The sequence below is a fragment of the Eptesicus fuscus genome, chromosome 24 (genome assembly GCF_027574615.1).
Source record: "Eptesicus fuscus isolate TK198812 chromosome 24, DD_ASM_mEF_20220401, whole genome shotgun sequence".
In the NCBI taxonomy this organism is placed as follows: Eukaryota; Metazoa; Chordata; class Mammalia; order Chiroptera; family Vespertilionidae; genus Eptesicus; species Eptesicus fuscus.
This window is the reverse complement of record NC_072496.1, coordinates 10,457,721-10,479,803: the sequence shown is the minus strand read 5'-3', so window position 1 is coordinate 10,479,803 and position 22,083 is coordinate 10,457,721. Positions and strand designations below refer to the sequence as shown.

The 22,083-nt window shown below is 44.1% G+C and overlaps 1 protein-coding gene across 1 annotated transcript in view; it reads right to left on the bottom strand.

The window, feature by feature from the left end:
- USH2A (usherin) overlaps positions 1–22,083 on the bottom strand; it is a 407,070-nt gene that overhangs the window by 136,652 nt on the left and 248,335 nt on the right. The window contains exons 38-40 of the mRNA XM_054712927.1: positions 9,974–10,124; positions 8,983–9,125; positions 1,148–1,776 (exon numbers count right to left, since the gene is read on the bottom strand). Coding sequence (XP_054568902.1) covers positions 1,148–1,776; positions 8,983–9,125; positions 9,974–10,124 — 923 coding nt within the window. The remainder of the gene's footprint in view (positions 1–1,147; positions 1,777–8,982; positions 9,126–9,973; positions 10,125–22,083) is intronic.

Here is a 22,083-nt window from a genome sequence, read left to right as displayed (position 1 = left end):
CACGTCACATTGATGGGGCCTGCTATCCGAGTTCTGCCTAAGTCCCCAGGAACAAGACAAACAGTCATATCCCGAATGATTAACAATTCCAGGCTTGTTGGGGGTTTTTCTTTTTACTTTGAGTGAAGAACAATTCTTAAGATTGTCCAATTCGTATAATAAACACTGTATGCCTATCATGGACTTCCAAAAAACTTCCTTCTGGTGTTTTACCCACAGAACTCTACACACTTTTGATCTTCCTATCAAAACAGGTGTTGCTTTGAACAGTCTCATATGGCAACCAAGCCATAAAGGCTTGTAAACATAGCATCGAGCGTGTAGGCTAAATCAAATGCCTTCCACCGGTTCCCCTGTTGAGCGTCACCCAGGGCTTGGTGTGGGTGGGGGCGAGCGCACGCGGGCACCACGCAGATCCAAGTCATAATTTCAACAGATGAACTTCGCTGTTATGCAAATGTCCTTTGTGTTGTGCTCTGGTGAGCAAGCTACTGTACCGATGCTTTTGGCAGGAGGACAAGCCCGGAGCCATGGAAGCATGCGTGTATTTACACAAAAGAGGCTTCGAAGCTACACAACTCCCTCCTGTTTGGTTACACTAATTTCCCTGGAATGAAGTTTGTCTGCCAGCCAAGACAATGGCAGTTAGCCCGTCCTCTGGAGCGTTCCCCGGAGGACGAGGGGAATAACGGAACGCTTTCTAGATCGCCCAGTAATGCCCTGTTTTAATCCCTTTCCCCATCATTTTGATTCTTCGATCATTAAGAAAATATATCAGAATTTGGGTCACGGGGACTTGGGTTAGTATGCTAATCCAGGTCTCCGTGTGTCCCCAGCCCCTCTCATTCTCTGCTCTATTTAAGTCTGACGTGGTGGTTAAGCTAAGCATCCCATCGTGGTATTCAAGGTATTTCAGGTGTGCGAGGGCCAATGCAAGCAGCGCCACGAGGTAATTACGGGGACGCAGGGAGAAATGAAAAACGGACATCGCATTCAAGAGCGTTTGGGCAAGGGCCAAAACCCAGTTTCTCCGGTGAGTGCGTACCACCACCAATGTGTGCGTTTTGTCAGCAGGTGGCTCTGTTCGACACAGAGTCCATCCTGGGTCCGATGCCTACGTCTGCAGACAGAACCCTCAGTATCTTACCTCGGCTGCCTTGGGTCCGAGCACCCGCACTGTGGGGGGCTGCACCCCGGCGGGCCTGGAGGGTCTCGTGGTCACCTCCGCCCAGGCGCTGCAGCTCGTGCCCCCACCAAGAGTGCTCATCAGTACCCGGTATTCGTACTTGGTCCACGGGCTGAGGGCGGAAGTCTTGTCCATGTACCGCGTGGAACCGTTTCCCGGGAGAGTCACCAAGGCAGTGACTTCTTCCTTCCCTTGGACCCTCCTTTCGAGGGTGACGTTGTCCACCAAGCCGTTGGGGTGGGCAGGGGGTTGCCATGACAGGATCACAGACGTCGGGGTATCGGAGAACAACTCGGGGCTTGGGATGCCTTCCGGTGCGGCTGGGGGTGTCCAGACAGTCCGGGCCGGCGGGGAGAGGGAGCAGCCCTTTGCGGTGCAGGCTTCCACCTGGAAGGCGTAGGCGGTGTGCGGGCGCAGGCGGGTCACGGTGCGGCTCGTGGCGTTCCCCGGCGCTCTCAGGAGGAGCTGGCCGCGCTGGTACACGTTGTAGTGCGTAAGGACCCCGTTGGGCTTTACAGGGCGCTGCCAGGTGACCAACATCGCTCTCGAGTCCACAGCCAGGAGGATCGGGGGGTCCACAGGTCCGGGGCCTACAGGGTTGAATGAAACCCAAAAAGTGATACTGCTTGGAAACGCCCCCCATCTCCTGAAAACGGAGCTAGAAGGAGCGCTAACGCTCCCACAAGGGCATGGAATGGAACACTCGGGAACAGCCAGGGAGTCAAGACAAGGACCGGGGCGGCTTTGCTCACCCTCGTGCAAGAAGGACTTGCTGAGCAGCACTGAGCTCAACTGTCCTTTTCCTTTCTAAAATGGCTTTCTCCAAATCGTGCCTTTTTCTTCAAAGTTCACGTGAGAAATAGCCTGAGGACTTTTTTTTTGGAAATCAAGGCTTTAAAGGAGAAATAGATAGGAGGGCAGTTGTAGCCCAAGTTCTAGCTTCTGCCACGTTTTTTCCCCTCAAGAGCCCCAGTAACTGATTATAATCGATAGCACTATCCTAACAAACTCACAGTTCACAGCCCAGGAACCCCCTCCCCCCAGTCCCCTCCCCACCCCACGCCTCTCACTCCGTAGTCCATGTTACGCCCAGCTCTGTTTATCATTCTCGGCCGTGTTTGGCAATTTATCTACTCCCTGTTAATATTACAGGTGATTTTTTACTGCGGCGGTGACAGAAGCTGCCGATGGAGCTCTTTCACCTCCTGATAAATAAACAATGCACAGAGCTGACCTTTGGGGGGAACCGGCTTTACGCGCGCCCCACTCAGCATTCTAACTGATTCAATTATCAGAAAGGTTCAGGAGGCCCCGTGAATACTGAAGAAGGCCCGCCAGATGCCCGCCAGGAGCCGCCGAACGCCGAGTACCCTGCAGCCCTCCAGAGAGATCCCCTAATTGTAAATAATTTCGCCGCGCGCCACCATCAAGTCACCTTGAATGCAAGCCCCTCAGCCCGCGGAGGCAGAGTGTTATTTAAGCTTTACTGGGCTGCGTTAAATTCTGCCATGTGAAGGGCTGTTAAGTTTTTCAATTGAAATTTCATTTAAAATGCAGGTGCTTTTTATTATACGGAGGCTTTACTGCTCTCTAGGTACAAGCAAGAACACGGTGCAATAACACAAATCTGCTCAATCACTGATCAGTAACAGCTGTAATTCCGGAACATTTAGCATTCTTATAAACCACGGCCCGAGATCTATCCGTTGCTACAGCAGATCAAGAATACACCCGATTCCCCTTTTTCTGCCCACAGCGATGTTGACATTTATAAGGTTGTTTTTCTGTGAACATTAGATTTTTTTAAAAAATCTTTATAAAAGGTATACTTAGATTTAGTAATTGTTCCAAACAGCACTGATTATGTGAGTGTGTGTGTGGGAGGTTCAGTGTTATACTCGAGGTTTAAGTTTTAAATGTAATAGCTGCTTCGCGAAAGCAGTGACTACAAGATAGCTGGTCATGTAAGCCCAGTGCCATGCCACGCGGCCCATGTATTTGTCACCCACTGGACTGGTGGTCGAATCGAGATGGCTATTTGAGAGGAAAGATGTTGCACAGCACTAACCCTGACATCAAGTCACTGCCGACGATTCGGTGATGCACCCCACCGGAAGAGAAAAACTCCTACACGTCCAGGCATCTTGGTAGGATCCCATGTGGCATTTTAGTCTGATACTAGCTTTCATGTGAAAGCTTTCTTAAAACCACGGTAACATTTCTTACGTTTGCCCTCCGGTATACAGTAGAAGTGGCCATTATTATATCAAAATAGGAATTCCTTTCTTATTCGTACGTGTCATCCAAATTTGGCTGTTTCCCAACAAAAAGCCAGTGTGAATCTTGTAAGATATCAATGTTGTTTTGAGAAACTAAATCCTCTGAGATTGGGGTGCATAAAATCAATGCTGGATTCAAGGCTTTTATATCTAACTCCATGCCACCCTCCTCCCTTAAAAAAAAAAAAAAAGCAACATATATTTACAGCTCAGAATATTTTCTATTAGGGCTTCACCAGGGTTTTGCATAATTATTTCTCACATGTGCACTATCAAACTGGGAACTTTTTCAAGGGGAAGAAACAACAAGGATGCGGTTTGATCTGTTTTGATGGGGACACGCTTTTCATTTCTCCCGAGTAAGACGCTAGTGTTGTGAGTGAAACAGCCATGACAATGAGATGAACTTGTACTTCAAGCCCCCACGGAACACAGGTTTTCCCTCAAGATGGTCTCTTATCTTGGGAAAGAAGAGATGCTCCATGTCAATTTCATGATTTCGCCACCCCCACCCCCCTTAAAAGCCAGCACACTTTATTAGCTCTCCTCTCCGAGTCGGCTCCCTGCTCTTGTCACAAGAAGGGTCCTTAAACTTGTGTGATTCAGGAGAGGAATCCGAAAGCAGCTTAATTAGCTCCTCTGGCCAGGGAAGTGTTAAAACCCGACTCCTGGCACGGGTTCAAGTGTGTGCTTTAAAAGGATAAGCCGGATCGTCTTATTCTATATACAAATCAACCGGCATGCTACTGCGTGGTGGAAAGGGTCAGCACAATTATGTAAAACATGAGTAATAACTGTAATTGGGGCAGTTTGCTAATACAATAAAAAAGCTCTGAACACGGGCAAAGTTATGCTCACGGTGGTAGCTATCACTTTCTAAAGGAAGAATTCATGGGTGAAATGACATGAAAAAGATGGTTATAAAATTTTAATGGAATGATAAAAGGCAAAAGTCAGCCTCTCAGCTGAATTCTTAAAATCCCAATATATCACCATCCGCCGCTTAACTGTAAAATCAATGTGGGGTGTAACATGTTGTCAATGCAGCTGTCACTGGGAAGTATGACAGCCACACAGCTCAGCCGGCCAGTGACAGAAACACACCCGCACGGCCTCACCCGGGTGCAACTGTTCGGAGAACGCCCTCCCGGAGCCGGGAACGGGGCATCCTCTCTGTCCAGATCCAGACTCGGAGTTCAGGCCATTTCATTACAGCGTCAGTAACGGAAAGCAGTTTCATTTTGGCAAATGGAATTATCTTTTATGGGAAACTATTTTGCTCCACGGCTTCAGAAGTTCAACCCCAGCGTTAGACAAAGCTATTAACGAAGGGGTCTGCTTATCTATTTTCGCACTCAGGTATGCATGTTGGGAAAGGTGTGTGTGCACACATGTGCACGTATGTAACTGTGTGTATGAATGAACGGGTGGGCCAACTCACACCTTTTGTGTGTGTGTCTAACTTTCCGTGGTTTTCATCTCTTCTACACTCGCTTGCTATTAGTCACCTGCAACTGCTCAGTTTCCCTGATATGTTCTCATTGTTGGCCTGAAGCAACTTTTTACCATTTTCATTAAAAACTCACTCAGTTTCAAAGCACTTTTTCAGTAATATCAACTCCACAAATGAATATCCCTGGAATTTCCCAATGAATTAAAAATCAAGGTGGCAAATATATGGATGTATAATTACACAGAGCAATATATTACATGCTAATTGTTAACGTGGCCTTTTGATATTCACCACTGATATGCTAGCAGAAGTGGAGACTGATGCGAGTCCTTCATCCCTTTAATCATGAAATCTTTCCATCAATTTATTATTTATACTCCAACCACCTGCCTACAGGATTTCTGACAGCTCATCATAAAAGACTTACATGTAATAGGACCAATAAAATGAAGATAAAGAAATATTAATCTGATGATGATGAAAAGGGATCAACAGCTGTATCCCAAAACAAAGAGGAAGAATGGGCACCATGATTTTGCACCAAAATGAACATGCAGTTCCTTGGCAACTGATGAAATAAGAAAAGGGCTGGTAACACAGGCGTCATACATGTATATCCTATATAATAAAAGGATAATATGCAAATTGTCCCCTCGACCAGGAGTTTGACTGACCAGGAGTTAGATGTGTGCTGAGTGTGAAGGGGCGGCGTGGAACATGGCAGGCGTCAGCGATGCAGTGCTGGCAACAGGTGGCAGTGGAGGTGCTGCCAGCCCCAATGGGCCCTGGTGAGAGCAGGACTGCAAGGGGACGGTGGAGCAGGTGAGCAGGAGGCACCAGGCTAAGGTGGATCCAAAGGGAGGTCCCAGCTGGTGGCAGCAGGCAGCTGGGGGAAGGGAGGCCCCTGCTGGCAGCCGGCAGCTGCTAGGGACCCTACGCATGCACAAATTTCGTGCACTGGGCTTCTAGTATATATATAAAAGCCTAAGCAACTGTTAGGACTGGTTGACCAAACAACTGGTTGACTGGTTGCTATGACGTGCACTGACCACCAGGGGGCAGATGCTCAACTCAGGAGCTTCCCCCTGGTGGTCAGTGTGTTCCCACAGCCAGCCAACCTCCCGCTGTCCCTCTCCCCGGCCAGCTAGCCCTGATTGTGCACCAGGCCTCTAGTTCCGTGTTCAGCAAACTGCGGCTCGCGAGCCACATGTGGCTCTTTGGCACCTTGGGTGTGGCTCTTCCACAAAATGCCACGGTCTGGGCGAGTCTATTTTGAAGAATTAGCGTTAGAAGAAGTTTAAAAAATTCGGCTCTCAAAAGAAATTTTAATCGTTGTACTGTTGATATTTGGCTCTGTTGACTAATGAGTTTGCCGACCACTGCTCTAGTTGATTAATAAAAGGAATTGATGAAGACCAGTAGGTGTGGAAATGGAAAAGATACTACTTGGTCATCTGAGAGTAGGAGAACCAATATTGGGAAACTATTTTTCTCCATTTCTCCTGAGATCAGGATCAGAGAGTATACATTAGTAAGAATGCTTTTTCCTCCAGAATTGGAGCATACTGTTCAGTAAATAGCTCTGGACCCATCCTTGAAAGTTTGGGACAGAAAATTAAGTATGTTGATGGGAGAATTCAGGAAGGCAGGAATGCAGTCTGCAAAGAACAAGAGGTTCCAGACTGGGAAGAGCAGGGTGCCTTATAGGCCCTAAAGGCCATTCAGATAGACTTTTTCATTAACCGATCCATCCTTCCAAAGCATTTATCCGCAAAGACATATGTATCCCTATGCTCACTGCAGCATTATTCACAGTGGCCAGGACATGGAAACAACCAAAGTGATAGATGACTGGATAAAGAAGATGTGGTACCTATATACTATGTAATAGTACTCAGCCATAAGAAAAGATAAATACTCTCAACAATAAAGATTTAAAATAAAATAAAAAGAAAAAATAAAATACTACCATATGCGACAACTTGAATGGTTCTTGAGACTATTATGCTAAGTGGAATAAGTCAGACAGAAAAAGCTAAGAACCATATGCTTTCACTTATATGCGTGACATAAAACTGAAATTCAGACAACAGGGTAAAGGGGGCTAAATATGTGGTGATGGAATATGATTTGACTTTGGGTGGTGGGCACACAATGTAATATACAGATCATGTACCATAGAGATGGACACTTGAAACCTACATAATCTTATTAACCAATGTCACACCAATAGGTTTAATTAAAAATTTCTCAGATCACCTGACCGAGGGGGTTTAGTGGTGAGCGTTGACCTATGAACCAGGAGGTCACAGTTGGATTCCTGGTCAGGGCACATGCCCAGGTTTTGGGTTCGATCTCTAGTGTGGGGCATGCAGGAGGCAGCCGATCGATGATTCTCTCTCATCACTGATGTTTCTCTCTCTCTCTCCCTCTCTGAAATCAATAAAAATATATTTTAAAAAATTCCTCACGGCCCTTTTCTGTGTCCATGAAAACTTCCCTTTGCACCCGCGCATTTGTTTGGGTAGCTAGTGCTCATTTCCTGCCCGTAGATAGGAGATCATGGCCCCTATTTATTAAGCACCAGCACTGAGGTAATCCACAGTCACCCTTTCTTGATGGGAATAGAAATGATGAGTGCCAGAAAACGGAGGCCATTTTTTCCCTTTTCCAGTGCGGCATTCTATGGGAATAACCTCTGCAGTGGGATGAGTCATTATGTTCAGGTCATCTCTTTATTCAACTGTTTTAACAATTATTTCTTTAAAACTCTATTTCGAGTGTGAGCTCTCTAGACCATAAATCTGTATAGAGCTTGGGACCAGGCTGTCTGCTTCCGCAGAGAGTATGTTAAGTCCCCCTGAAGGGGAGTAGGTGTGCTGAGTGGCACATGAATGCCTCCTGGGCCTTAGGCAGTGTTTACTGCGCCGTGCTGATAGTTTGCTAAATGGTACCCTCAAGACCAAAAGGACTTGGGATATGCCCTTGCAAAGGACCTAACTTGCTCCCAGGGAGAGATGGACAAAATAGAACATATTATTGTTCATAACTGATGTTTGTAAAAGTAGGTAAGCTTTGAAGAATGTAAATAGTTCTGATTCTATCTCATTTGATGTCATATCATCACTACAATACTGTAATTAAGGTCCCTGTAGAAATAAAATACTCTACTGAATAAACAACTGGTATTGTTTCAAACACTATGCCTTTGGACTAATATCTAGTCTTAAGAAAGTCACTCAGTCCTCATTGGACATAGAGGTGGAATGGCAATTGGCCAACAGAACAACATCTTCTAAGAAGCTCTGGATTAAAAGACTTGACAAGATTAACCCTAAAAACATCAATGCTCAAAGATCCAGTGTCCTCATTCACTCTGTGTAGCTTGCATTAATTTACAACTTCTCTAAACAAAATTATACTTCCACTGGTATGCTTTTATAGAGGTAGTTTGTATAGGACTAAATATTATGTCCATGAGTTTATTTCCTATATAACCTAGTAAAAACATATAAATGCAAACATAGCTCTTCCATGAAAAACTACAAACTTTCTTGGTTGAATAAGGCAACCCCAATCTATTCTACGTATTAGATGCAGAATCACTGGGAGTAGATTCTACTTCTGTGTCCAGAAGGCTGTCTGTCAAGTGCAAATAGAAGTACAAGGAAACCTATTTCCAGGGGAAGGTATCATGGTGCTCTGAGCATCCTCATAATGCCAGGCCCAAGTTCAGGTCTCCTACCTGCAGGAATCCCTCCAGAGCAGAGAGCTCTGTAACATTTGGTCGCAGAGGACAAGCTGACAAGCTTTCTCTCGCAGGGCACCTCGAGGTACCCTGAAGGATGGAATGGGGCCACGTCTGTGCACCCAGCTCTCCAACCCTCCAACCCCACATTGTCCTTCTTTCTGGAACATTTAACCACCCTTGCCCTACAAAAGAGTATTGTCACTAGATGTCATAAGAATACAGAAGGCCTATTTATGAGTTTAGGAAAAACTAAAGACATTAAAGACTCCTCCGTGTAGAGGACATTTGGCTGTGTAGCGTGCAGAATACTTACTGTCCTCCGTTGTCATGAACAGAATCCAAGGGCTGAGCGCACTGCCAAATCCATTGGAGGCAACCACCCGGAACGCATACTCGGTGTGCGGCTGGAGGTCCCTCACTTCATGGCTTAACGATGCCGAAGGACTGGAAAATAACCTATAGGGGACACATGTCAGAGAGTTTCAGACACTCAGAGAAATAAACAGGTAAGGTCAACATGCATTTAATCATTGCACTTTTCTGTCCTCACATGTTACCTCTTTGAAAATGAGGAGCCATTTGGCTGAGTGTTCATAATATTGCATTCATGTGAGCTGTAAATGATAGTAGCACGGAGTCAATTCTAGTCTAGCATTAGGAATGTTTGCCACATGGAACTTGTAGGATATGCTTTATAATTTGGTAGCCACAGTTCACCACACAGCATTTTGGGGGTTCAAGTGCGTGCGTGCTTTATGTCATAGATGTGCTCATGAAAAATTAAGTGTGAAGAAATCCTCTTGTAAAATCTTATTTTCCCATGAAAAGTAGATACTTTTACAAAGCAAATCATTATCTCCTAGGCCTAGGGTGTTGCTTGCTGTTTTGTTGGAACTTTTAAAAGGTGGCCTGTCTGGCCAGCGTGGCTCAGTACTTGAGTGTCAACCCATGAACCAAGGGGTCACTGGTATGACTTCAGGTCAGGGCACATGCCCGGGTTGCAGGCTCGATCCCCAGTGGAGGGCATGCAGGAGGCAGCTGATCCATGATGTTTCTCTCTCTTCAATGTTTCTATCTCTCTGTCCCTCTCCCTTCCTCTCTCTCAAAAAATAAAAACAAAAGGTGGTCTTTATTTGTTACAAATAACATATGTTTCATGCTCAAACACATGAAATTCATACAAGGCTATTAACCAATGTTGCCCCAGTAAATTTCATTTAACAAATGGGAACCAAGATGAAGTTATGGCTACACCGCGCCCCCAGGTGCCCGCTGGGAGGATGGAAAGGGCGGAATATGCTCACTCTAGCAACGCAGGGGAGGAGAGGCCCGGCCTCATCTGGAGCTGGTAGCGGGCTGAGCCCGGGGCGTTGTTCCGAGCTGGTGTAGACCAGGCAACCTGAAGACTGGTCGGAGCGGCGGCCGCAAGCCTGGGAGGCAGCACGCCATCTGGAGCTGTGGGGACACACGGATGAATTAGAGCAGAGAAAACCGCGGTGAACATATGCTGGCCGGACCGAAATGCCCCGTATCCTGGAAAAAATTGCTCCTCGGGATCCACAGCCGTGTTAACCATGGCCCATTTAGTTTAACATCTTCGTCCCTGAGCCGCTGTAGGTCCCTGTTGTTCATTTCAGCACAATTACATTGGGATTTCACTCCCAGGAGCCAGTCCCAGACACACCGCCAGGCAGACGAAGGTACAGTGCATCCCCACCTGGACTTGTGTTTGTCTAATGGGAAGCTCGGAGGGAACCTGGTGAAGCACACGCTGAGGCGCCTTTTCACTGTAACTTTTGCTCAATCATCAAGCCATCGACCGGGGAAGGAGTCCAGGGTTTTATTTCTCCCACGCCGCCCGTTCGCCGCTTTAATCACGGTGCTCGTGAACACACGGCTTGTCATTTTCTTTCTGAGGGAGGTTTATTGTCATTGTGTTTTCCTACAATGATAAATACACAGGATTGGCTGCACTGAGCAGTCTCTAGCCTTAATCCTCACCTACGGAAATGTGCAAGTGAAACTTCTTCACGCCTGGGTTTTACACCGGCCGCCGCCCCTTCTCACAGTGACTCCGTCCTTATTCCCAAATGCTGCAAGCTGGGGCGTGTGTGTTGCTTTTCCCAGGCTAGTGGGATCTCTGGCAAACCTTTCCTGAATTCAGTGTACCTGCTTGATACAATCTCTCGGGGAAATCTATTCAAACAGTTCTAGAAGGCCTAAGAGGAATGAGTAGAACTAAAGCCTATTCTACTTAAACAGCTGACACAATGACTCTGGTTATTAAATTATTTCCCCCACAGGTATAACTTGAATGAACCTATCATATCCAAGTCTGTTCTAGAGCTCGTCAGGCACTCAGAAACAAACTAAACAAACTTCTGTGGCTTTAGCAAAATCACCTAATCACTCCGAGGTTTGTTTCTCATCTTTAAAACGGGGACAGATTATTTCCTCTGCAGGATTGCCGTGAAGATCAGAGACAATGTAAATAAAGCCCCTAAAGTTACATTGCCTCTGATCTGGCAAGTTTTCATTGTTAGTCACCATTGTTCCTATTGCTGTTATTTTATTAGGCTAATTTGAGCTTCCCTCAGGATGGTTTAAGTGCTACTACAATGTAATTTTTAGAAAGATTCTTACTGTAATATAAGCCCCTTATGGCCCAGGATGACTAGAGACTATTGGTGAAGGAGAAGAGATCAAAACAATAAAAACAACTACCAGGGTTCATTTTCACCTTCTTTTATACATCCTCCTCTGTGGTGTGAGCGCTATGTGCTCTCCAACTCGGGAGGAACCTGCCTATGAACTGAGAGGTTAATGAATGACCAGAGATGAGAAGGGAAGAATTAGATTACATGTCCCATCAATTCGTTGTCAGGGTTTCGAGTTCATCAATGATTTGCTAATTTATCCAATAAACGTGTATTGAGCCTCTCCTCTGTATGAAGCAGTGATCTCTTGTGTGGAGGGGTAACGGCACTGGGTGAAGGAGACGTGGCCCCTGACCCTACGGGGCGGGGCGTCCCTGGGAACGGAGGCAGCAAGCAATGCGCACACAGATGCACGAGATCACACCACACCGTGGCATGTGCCGGGACAAGAGCAAAGCAGAGCAAGGGGAGGGAGAGGGAAGAGAAATGTGTGATTTTCCTTATTCGGTAACAATTCGGGTTGTACAGGGAAGCCACGGGGAGAGCCTGTCATTGGGTAACATCTGAGCAGAGACCTCAATGACAACAGGAAGGCGGCCGGGAGAATAAAAATCAGAACAAAAATCAGCTTTGGCAAATGATCAACATGAAACATTTGAGTAATAAACATGCCCACCAAAATAATCTCTTCAAGTGTTAAAAACGACATCACCATGCTATCAGAAAAGAACAGAGGAATGTCCAAAAGGAGACCCCACTATAACAACGACAATAATAACAAAATATCCTGAGTTCTCTTCTGAGTGACAACAACAACAACAAAAAAGGATCCCATTAAATTGGTCACCCTCTGGTTATATAACATTGCAAAATATTTCCAAACAGAGAGATCATCTTAAGTTATTTACGCAGAACTCCTCGTTCTGCGTGCTTTCGGTAACTCTGAGTCCTGGAAACCTCTCTTTCCCCTTTGGTTAACCCCTTTTACCCAGACCTATTCCTCAGAGGGCCCTTAGCCCCGAAGCAATAACTGGGAGCCGGCCATAATTCCATCCCTGGTTCCGGAGCAGAAGAGCCGCGTATCTATCAGCTTGATATATGGCCTCCAAGATGCTATGTTGCTCAAAACACTTCTCTCAAGTTTAATATGACCCTCTCGGGGCAAGCACTCCACAGACAACCTCCTGAATCAACACATCTTGCCCAGTAAATACTAATTCTACACGGCGACTGGAAAAAACCGCCACCCCGGCCTATAAATTCAAAGGAAGGGTGTTCTTCATGAAATTTCAAATTTAACCTTTTTTTTTTTTTTTGGGGGGGGGGGGAAGGCAAAATGAATACAAAGCATTAAGTAATAAATTAAACCACAGATTGGACTAGCATAGCTGGTATAATCTTTTTTTTTTTTTGTGGTATAATTTTTTGAATGCATGATTTTATTAAACTTATAAATGTAGGATTTCATTAAACTTTTAGATAAATGTATACTTGTGGATTCTTCCCTATCCAAACAATGGCAATAAAACCACAATCCCTCCCCCGCCCCGCGAAAAAAAACAAAAAAAAAAAACAGAAGGCTCCAAACCTTTGCTCCATACAGATATACAGAAATCAGGGGGATGCTCTAAGAAGCAAAACAAAACAACAACAACAAAAAAAACCCCACAAAAAAACACAGACTTTTTTTTTTTTTTTTTCATGTGACCAGTGACTTACTAAGGTTGTAGTGGCTGGAAGAGTCAAGTTTTGGGGACAGCATAAATTCAGAGGGATTCTCATAACACCAACTTGTTGGCACTGCGGTGTCTGTTTTGTGTGTATGTGTGTGCATTTCAAGCCACTGGAATAAAATATTGCCTTAAGATACCAAAGAAGTCCATAATAGTTTGTATTCAATGTAAACCTATAATAAAAGGCACTGAGTGTCATTCTGCACAAGGCTCTTTGCTGTGGGTGGAAAAGGGCAGGGCAGATAGAAAAGGGATGGGCCGATCTACTTGATATTTAATAGAGATAAGACGTGACTCAAATAACTATAATGTGTACACAGCATAAAAAAATTGAGTGCTGCCCAGCAGGCGTGGCTCAGTGGTTGAGCGTCGACCCATGAACCAGGAGGTCACGGTTTGATTCCTGGTCAGGGCGCATGCCCAGGTTGCAGGCTCAATCCCAAATGTGGGGTGTGCAGGAGGCAGCCAATCAATGATTCTCTTTCATCATTGATGTTTTCTCTCTTTTTCCCTTCTTCTCTCTGAAATCTATCTATCTATCTATCTATCTATCTATCTATCTATCTATCTATCTACAGACACACACACACACACACACACACACACACACACACACACACAGGGAGTGCTACAAGGGTTTAGGAATCAGGACTCAGTATGTACTATGGACCCCGCCTTCCAGAGGAGCAGCCTTGAAGAGGCCCTGCCACGGGGACCCAGTTCATCTGGGGCAATCAGGTCCTCAGCCTAATTCCAGGGCCTGGGACACCTGTCCACTTGCGTGTGCTCATTCCGAACAGCCCTGAAGCTTCCCGAAGCTTCGCTTGGGATCTGACCCCAGCGCAGCCCTAACTACTCGCACCTCAGAGATGGCTGGCTGGCATCCTCATTCAGGTCTCTCTGCTCACATCACACGGGAGAAGCCATGACCTCTTATCTGTACCCATCCTGCCTGGATGGCCTGGCACGTGCTCAAATCCCTCAGATCACACATTTCCCTCTCGTTTTCTGAAATAGCGACATATGAGCGAGGATTTTAAATTCCAGTTTCCAGAATGGAACATTAGAGTTCAGACACACATATTGAGTCATTGAGTCATAAACAAATTGAAAACAGAAGGCCAGACTCCATTTCCAGTCACTAAACCATATGTCATTAAAAAAGAAATTAATTATGAGGAATATGCAGATGTGCTAACAAATGGACAGTCAACCTTGAGCACAAGGATGTACAAATAGAGCAGCATTAAATCGTGACAAGTAGGTTAAAACAGATTTCGTGTTCACAAAACAATCTCTCACCATAGCTAATCCTTGGAACCTGTATACTATGGGCCAGGTTCCTTAACATGAATATTCCCAATTCTCAGAATCACACTACAGAATTGCAGTGTCAATTCTCTGTAATATAGATAACAGATCTGAGGTTCAGAGAGGTGACGTGTTTTATCTCAAATCACAAAACTGGGGTGCTGGCAGAGTGGGAATTTAAACTGGGATTGTTGAAATTCAGACACAGTGCCCCTAGTTCTATACCAGAACAACAAGCTACAGGAGGTGGTTTATAATAAAAAATAAACATTAAACATATTAAATAAATATAAAAACAAATCACTGATACCATGAAATAAATTAGTTGTAGGTAAAGGCTGGATTTATTTTCTGTCCAAGTCATATTCCTAAATAGTACTTTCCTGCTCTTATTTCTTCATCAAAGCAGGGTTGCTGTCTCCTTGTAGACTAAGAATATTCACTTAACAAAGAGGCTTCTGCTGGATACAGCACAATATTGTTTTCGGTATTATAAATAATACTAAGGATCCCGAGTAACCTAATCAATGCATCTTTGGTGTGCTTTCTACAATTATTGGGTCAACAGGAGTGAATGTTGTTACCATTTCAGATATAATTTGACCAAGTGTTTTCCAGAAAGTTGCATTTACTTATACTACCATTGGTAAGGTATGAATGATCCATTTCTCAGTATCCCCATCAAAATGAGTCTTTTTCTACATGCACTTATGTAGCTATATACATATATTAGTAATAATGTAACTATGTCATTAGAAATATTACTGTATAATTATGTTATATAACATAATATGACAAGTATATATAATCTAAATACATACCATAAAATATAATAAGGCAGCCATTAAGATTTACACTCTGTTAACAAATTAAAAGTATCCTATATAATAAAAGCCTAATATGCTAAGTATCCAGTCATCTGGTTGGCCGTTCAACCAATCAAAGCATAATATGCTAATGATATGTTAAGGCCACTCAACCGCTCACTATGATGTACACTGACCACCCCAGGGGGCAGATGCTCCAACTGGTAGGTTAGCTTGCTGCTGGGGTCCAGCCGATCGGGACTAAGCAAGATGGGCCAGACACGCCTTGGAGCCCTCCTGCGGTCCCTCCCTGGCTAGCCAACCTCCTGCATCCCTCCCCGGCCCTGGTCGTGTACTGGTGGGGTCCCTCAGCCTGGCCTGTGCCCTCTCACAATCTGGGACCCCGTGGGGGATGTCGGAGAGCCGGTTTCAGCCCGATCCTGCAGGCCAGGCCAAGGGACCCCATCAGTGCACGAATTCGTGCACTGGGCCTCTAGTTTCTAATAAAAGGGCTTGAGAGTGATGACGGAAGAGATAGAGGCAACAGGCTTTATGGACTCAAGCTAAAGAAAAGATGAGATTTCCTCAAGGTTGTCACCACTTAGTAGAGGGGTACTTAGGACAAAAGTTCTGCTTAGGAAGGAAGTGTGTGCTTAAAATGAAAATTGTTAAAAAAAAATTTTTTTTTTGTCACTCAATTCAGTGACGAAATAAAATGTTATTGAACAAAACCTGTATCTTGGATCTTTCACTGACTCCTTTTGGGTCCGCATTTCTGAGGAAAACCCAAATTTCACCAACGTCGGACTGGTGTGAGGCTATGTCAATAGAAATTGGTGCAAATATCTGTCAAACGTCCTCTGAAACCCAACTGGCAGATCTCACCTGGCTCTAGTAATTGTTCTTCATGGGATGAAAAATGGTCCCGCGTTCACTAAGAAAGCCCTAATTAGAACAGAAAAGCGGCCAGGTATCCCCAGTTACGGTGTATAATAGGGGGACTATCGCAGGAGGTGTCAGAGGTGGGCCAAGGGCACCGGAATTGAGAGACGCCACGGAATACGAATTGCTCTTGACCATTTTGAGAAATGAAAGATCCCACTGCACATTAGCATCCACGTGACGGAGGCAACATCTCCCCACCTCCACCTGTCTTTGTGGTTTCGGATGAAAGAGTTGCTTACAATTGCTCTGCAGGACAGTTTCAGGGACTTTGTTAAGCTGGAAACATCAGACAGACTGACGTCACCCCCTGTTAATTTCCAGACACCCCAGAGCTGCGAATGTGCAGCTCCTGGTGCTCGGAGAACAATGGGAATTTTGAATTTCATCAGGTACATTAGTTGTTTAACTAGAACACGGAACTGTCACTTTGTCAGACTAATTAGAGGCTCTGAGGTTGGTGGTCAGAGCGCCTAGAAGAATTTTTTTTTTTTTGGGTTAAGCCTCAAACCACCAATCAAATTTCATTCTTTGTCCTTACAGATTTCCTCGATTTAGACACTCCATTTAAGCCTTAGCTCTTGACATTTGAATTCCTCTTAGTATTCCTAAGAGAATTTCTTATTATTCCTATTATTTTGAATACCATCATATTCATCCAAATGAGTTTCTAGGCAGCACAGATTAAATTCTTTTTTCCTTTAGAATCTGATTACTTGAGGCCTTTGTGGAAGAATGTATCTTCAATTGGAAAAATAATTTAAAAAATACACAACCAAAATATTAGTGGATTAAGTCTACGCCGTTTTCAGTTAAAATATTGTTCCTTCACTTCATTTAAAATAATTCTCTGAAGAATTTCACCTTTGTAAAATTAAAAATAGATATGCGTGGCAAGGTTAATATACGATTTTAACAATGAGTAAATTCAGGCTAGGTCAAAGCCACTTTCTTTAGGGAGAGTGCACTATGTATTCCCTCGAGAAATGTGTCTAACAAGAACAATAGTTTTTTAAAAAAGTAGTTAAGAAGATAAACTACTGTATTTGAGAATTGGACTCTTTCTTATGATGCCACTGCACTTACTATTCTGGAATAGAATCAAGAGCCAAGCAGTAAAGTGATCTTTGAACAATTGACGAAACTTCAGAGGGGATTGGTTATAAAAGTCACCTCAGCAGTGGGACTGGATCTAATCTTCAAGTTGATTAATTACTTAACTAATAACAAAAAGATCGAGCCTTAAAACACTCAGATTACATATGGGGCATCATTAATTTCACATTCTCTATTAGAGAGAATAAAACAGTAGTCATCAGCATGATCGAAGATGCTGAATGACTGCTAAGAACTGATTTCAGCTCAGGAGTTAGAAGCAGAAGTTGAGAATTAACAACAAAAAATTATGTTCATTTGACCATAATAATGATGAATAACTATGCAATTAAGTTTATGTGAAGAAAATCTGTAATTGGTATATTTGTTTATAGTAATTTTGCCTCACAATTATGATCTGGAGTACAGCTTTGGTATCAGAAAGTATGCAAGATTAATACCAAGGAATTTTGTTAGTTTTAGGTTTATGGACCTGGGGGAATTCAGAAGTAGGAAACAAACGTGTTAATATTAATAACCCTTCTTCAATTTATATGCAGCACAAATCAGAATGCCTACTTTTGAAAAAATAGCATGGCAATGAAAACATAGCTTTGCTTGGGTCATCCCTAATTTCTAAGAATCTTCAATTGATTTCAGAAATGATTATTGGTATATTGAATAGAATCTTCCTTCACCTTAAAAGTTTAACTCAAATGCTCTCAATACCTAAGGAATCAGTAGCTATTAAAAGTGGGGGGATAATTTGTTGCTACCCAATCTTCTCACATATAGTGGAAGGATATAATTTGGAATGGAGTACACAATTATGATGCATCCAGCAATGCATTCTATTCTTTGCATGCATGTATCATACTTAATTCTCTGTGTCAACCTTATGAGGCTGTTCCTCTTTCTTGCCCCACCCCCGAAATGAGACAAAGTCTGATTGTATAACTTGGTAATTTGTTCAAGGTCACAGAGCTAATAGGAGGAGAAATTAAACTCCTCCTATTAAGCTATGTGAAACCGATCTGATTTTAGAAAAATCACTAGAATTTCATTGGCTTATGTGTGGGCCTGACTGTGTATGTATGTGTAGGAGTTACAGATAAACAGAAGACATAGAGAATATGGCACATTCATGCATATCATTTTTATCCTGCATACTATTTTTTCCCCTTCAAGCAACTTCTAATCTCATATTTTGTCAGGAAGAATTTGAAAATATATTTTTTTTTTCCTGAGAAAGGGAGGATTGACAAAAAAAAAAAAAAAAGGTAGGAGTTAACTTCAGATTATCATGAAGGTTTCGCTGCTCAGAAAGCCTGGCTATGTGAGAAAGATCCAGGTCTAATCCTTTCTGGGAAATTGTCTCAATATATTTAAATCTTACAGGTTTCCACGTGGCCACCTTCCGCTCACTAGTTCTGTGATAAGACTGTGTTTGGCCTTGCCACCGTCAGGCATAGTAACAGAAATTCCTCTATGTTTTATTAAAACCTATTTCTCTCTCTCTCTCTGTCTCTGTCTCTGTCTCTCTCTTTAATCCCAAACTCTAATTTACTTGTTGTTCCCTTAGGTACAAAGTACACAGTTCATAATTCATTTGATATGAAATGTCAGTTTAGATTCTTGCCTGTCTTTGATAAATGAGAAAAAACATGTACATTTCAATTTCCTCGATGCCAGAGCGACCAGGAACAAGCCCCTGTGGTGCTTCTCAAAGACGGTTGTGTTAAATTAAACATCAAGCTTCGGAAACGGGTGGGCAGGGGTGTCCAGGACAGAGAGTACAAACACAGGAGACAGGGAGACGGCGGATGCGTTGCCTACCAGGCGAGTGAGAGCCCCCAAACAGCAGCTGTGATCCCCAATTAGTCCTCACTTATAATTTAACACACGGCCACCAGCCTGCTGTTTCCTTACGTTTCGCTTTAGAGGCGGGTGTTAGAATCCTGGAGGAGAATCAAGATTCAGAAGCGTGGGGGCTGGTGTAAGTTTCGGCCTAAGTTGTGATGGTAGAGGTGTAAGCTGTGCTCATTACGTGTCATGCTTATCATTCTTTAAACTAACAGTCGAGCCTCTATTTACGTATCAGCCGACCTGAGGGCACACCATTCCTTATCCCTCACCCACCCACCCCATGGAGGATGGTGACGTGATGATGAAATCCCGTTTCAGATGAGCAAACGGAGGCCTGAGAGGAGGTGCTTTTGGGGGTCATGCAATCACAGATGACAATGAAGGGCAATGCCTCAGGTGGTGGTCAAGTTAAAGTGCAGAGAGTCTGAGAGACGCTCCGTAGATTTTACACTCTGAATGCATGCGTCTTGTATCAAATGGAGGACAGCTCTCTAGGGCATTGGGGACAAGTTTTGGACACCTGATGCTTCAAGCAAACAGTACTCTCAGGACTGTATTCTGACACAACTGTAGTGTTGGGCAATGTCTTCAGGCCCTCCTAATGAGTGAGACAGAGACATCTGCGTCGCCTTCGCTAAGAGAGGATAGGAGTGCTCAGTGGACGATGCTTCAAATAAACGTTGCGCATGTGCAGTGGCTCAGAAACCGGCTTCCGAAGCCAGTCGCCAGGCTGGAATGTGGTTTCTGCCATTGACTGCTGCACGAGCCAACCAACTGGTTGCACACCAACCTCTTTCCCTCCGCTTCCTCTGTCAATAGGGATAACAGCAACCCTTTCCGCATCGAGTCTGTGCCGATTAAATGGTCCCTGAGCCTAGGCCGTGCTAACTGTGTACAATCGCTACCTCAAAGAGATGACAGGCAGACCTCATCTGACTGGGCTTTGCTGATTGCGTTTCACAACTATTGTATTTTTTACAAACCGAAGGCAAGACCCTCCACCAGGGAAAAATAAGATGACTCGCTTTATTGCGACATCCGATTTATTGCGGTGGTCTGGAGCCCCACCCACAATAAAACGTGGGGCGCCTGTACTGTTATCAAAGAAAAACCTGCACTTGTAAATTCCTAGAGAGGAAAATCTTAAGGATGAGGTCGAATAGCCTGCAAACACCGTGGGATCCAGAAGAGAGATGTAACGGACCTGAGGAGACACATTCCAAACCCCCTCAGAGCAAGTGCAGCCACAAGACGCTCATTAAAGAAACTCCCAGAGGAAGGAGACTAGGGTCTCAGTGACAGGGAGTCCCTAATGACAGACGTTCCAGGAAGGAAGCGAAGGGCAGAGGAAATTTAGCGGCAGCGTCCGCACAGCGGGCTGGCCAGTGTTCCTCGGCGCACAAAGCATCAGGCCTGTGCTTTCTGGGGCCACAGGTAGGACCTGCAACTGGTGAGCCAGGGTGTCACCCCCTGCCATCCAGGGAGACTGTGGGGACCTGCTGGCTTCTCTTACGTTGGCAAGGACTCTGTCCCTGGATCTGGAGCTTCTAGATTCAAAGACAAGTGGGGTGCAGGGTCCAGTCTCACCTGTTTTCCCTCAGTAATTCCTCTTCTCAACTCTAAGTGGGGCAGAGAGTCATAGACAGGATCAATGGTCATTTTTCTTTGAAGGTATTTAGCCCATTGGGGTGTGGCTCAGTGGTTGAGTGTCATGGGTTTGATTCCTGGTCAGGGCATATGCTTGGGTTGTGGACTCGATCCCCAGTATAGGACATGCAGGAGGCAGCTGATCTATGATTCTCTCTCATCATTGGTGTTTCTATCTCTGCCTCCCTCTGCCTTCCTCTCTGAAATCAATTTAAAAAATAAATAAAGATGACCTAGTTGAGTGGTTTGCAAACTTGGGTGTGCACCCAGGTAACCTGGGGGCACCTAATAAATTACAGGTCACTCGGCCTCGCCCTCTGGTTCAGCAGATTGAGGATGGAACTCCAGAGTAATTTTACACATGCGCACACACACACGCACATGCACACACACATAGTTGCACAATCTATTGTTCTTCATTAAGTTTTCTAGGTCTTTAGAACTTGTAGACTCTGGGTGATCTATACCTCTTTAGAGAGGTATGAGAATTTCCTCCAAGTTCCTAATGAAAAGAGATTAAAACTAGGGACTTTAAGTACCCAAGATGTATTAAGAATTTATCTCACTTTCATAAAACTTTATACAGACAAAAAAATGCTCATAGAAATTTCTGCAAGCCAGGCATCGAGTCTGTCTAGGATAATAAAGGGCAAAGAAAAGAGTAAGATTTTATTTTATTTTTTTAAATAAAGCAAAAAATTTCTTTAGGGCACCGGAAGAATTCAAATAAAACTTCAAGTTGCTTTCAAACTGCAGAGCCAAGTCAGACAGACTTTTTTTTAACCTTAAAGTTATAGATAAACCTTTATTCCAAGATAAAAAAAGAGAAAGGGGGACTTTTCTTATTCTTTTTAAAAATAGGATTTTTAAAATATCAATGGAATGTAAAGGAATAATACTCTGCAGCCCTCTCCCCTGATAAAGTAGAAATAATGTGATTTTGAAAAAAAAAATTGGGGAGGTCTCCCTCTCCTGCCCCAGGCTACACTAGAGATGGTGGCTAACTGTGTGTGTGGGGGGAGAGGGGGTCCTATTTCTATTGAAACCACAGGAGAGGATGCAAATGGGGAAGCAAACAGCCCTTTGCTGGAGGCTTGTTGCATTGCTGGTAAGCACACTTCAAAGTTCCCTCCATTTCTCAGAAGTCACTTCCTCTCTAAAGTGTTTTTTTTTTTTTTCTATAAGCAGGAAGTTCATTGTCAAGACAGTGAACAACTTATGAAATAGAAATTTATCTCTGTCTTTGGCTTATGTCGTATAATTTTACACACACACACACACACACACACACACACACACAGCAGGGTACGTTATCAATTCTAAAAAAGTATAGGGAAGATTTTTCACAAGAGGCTCT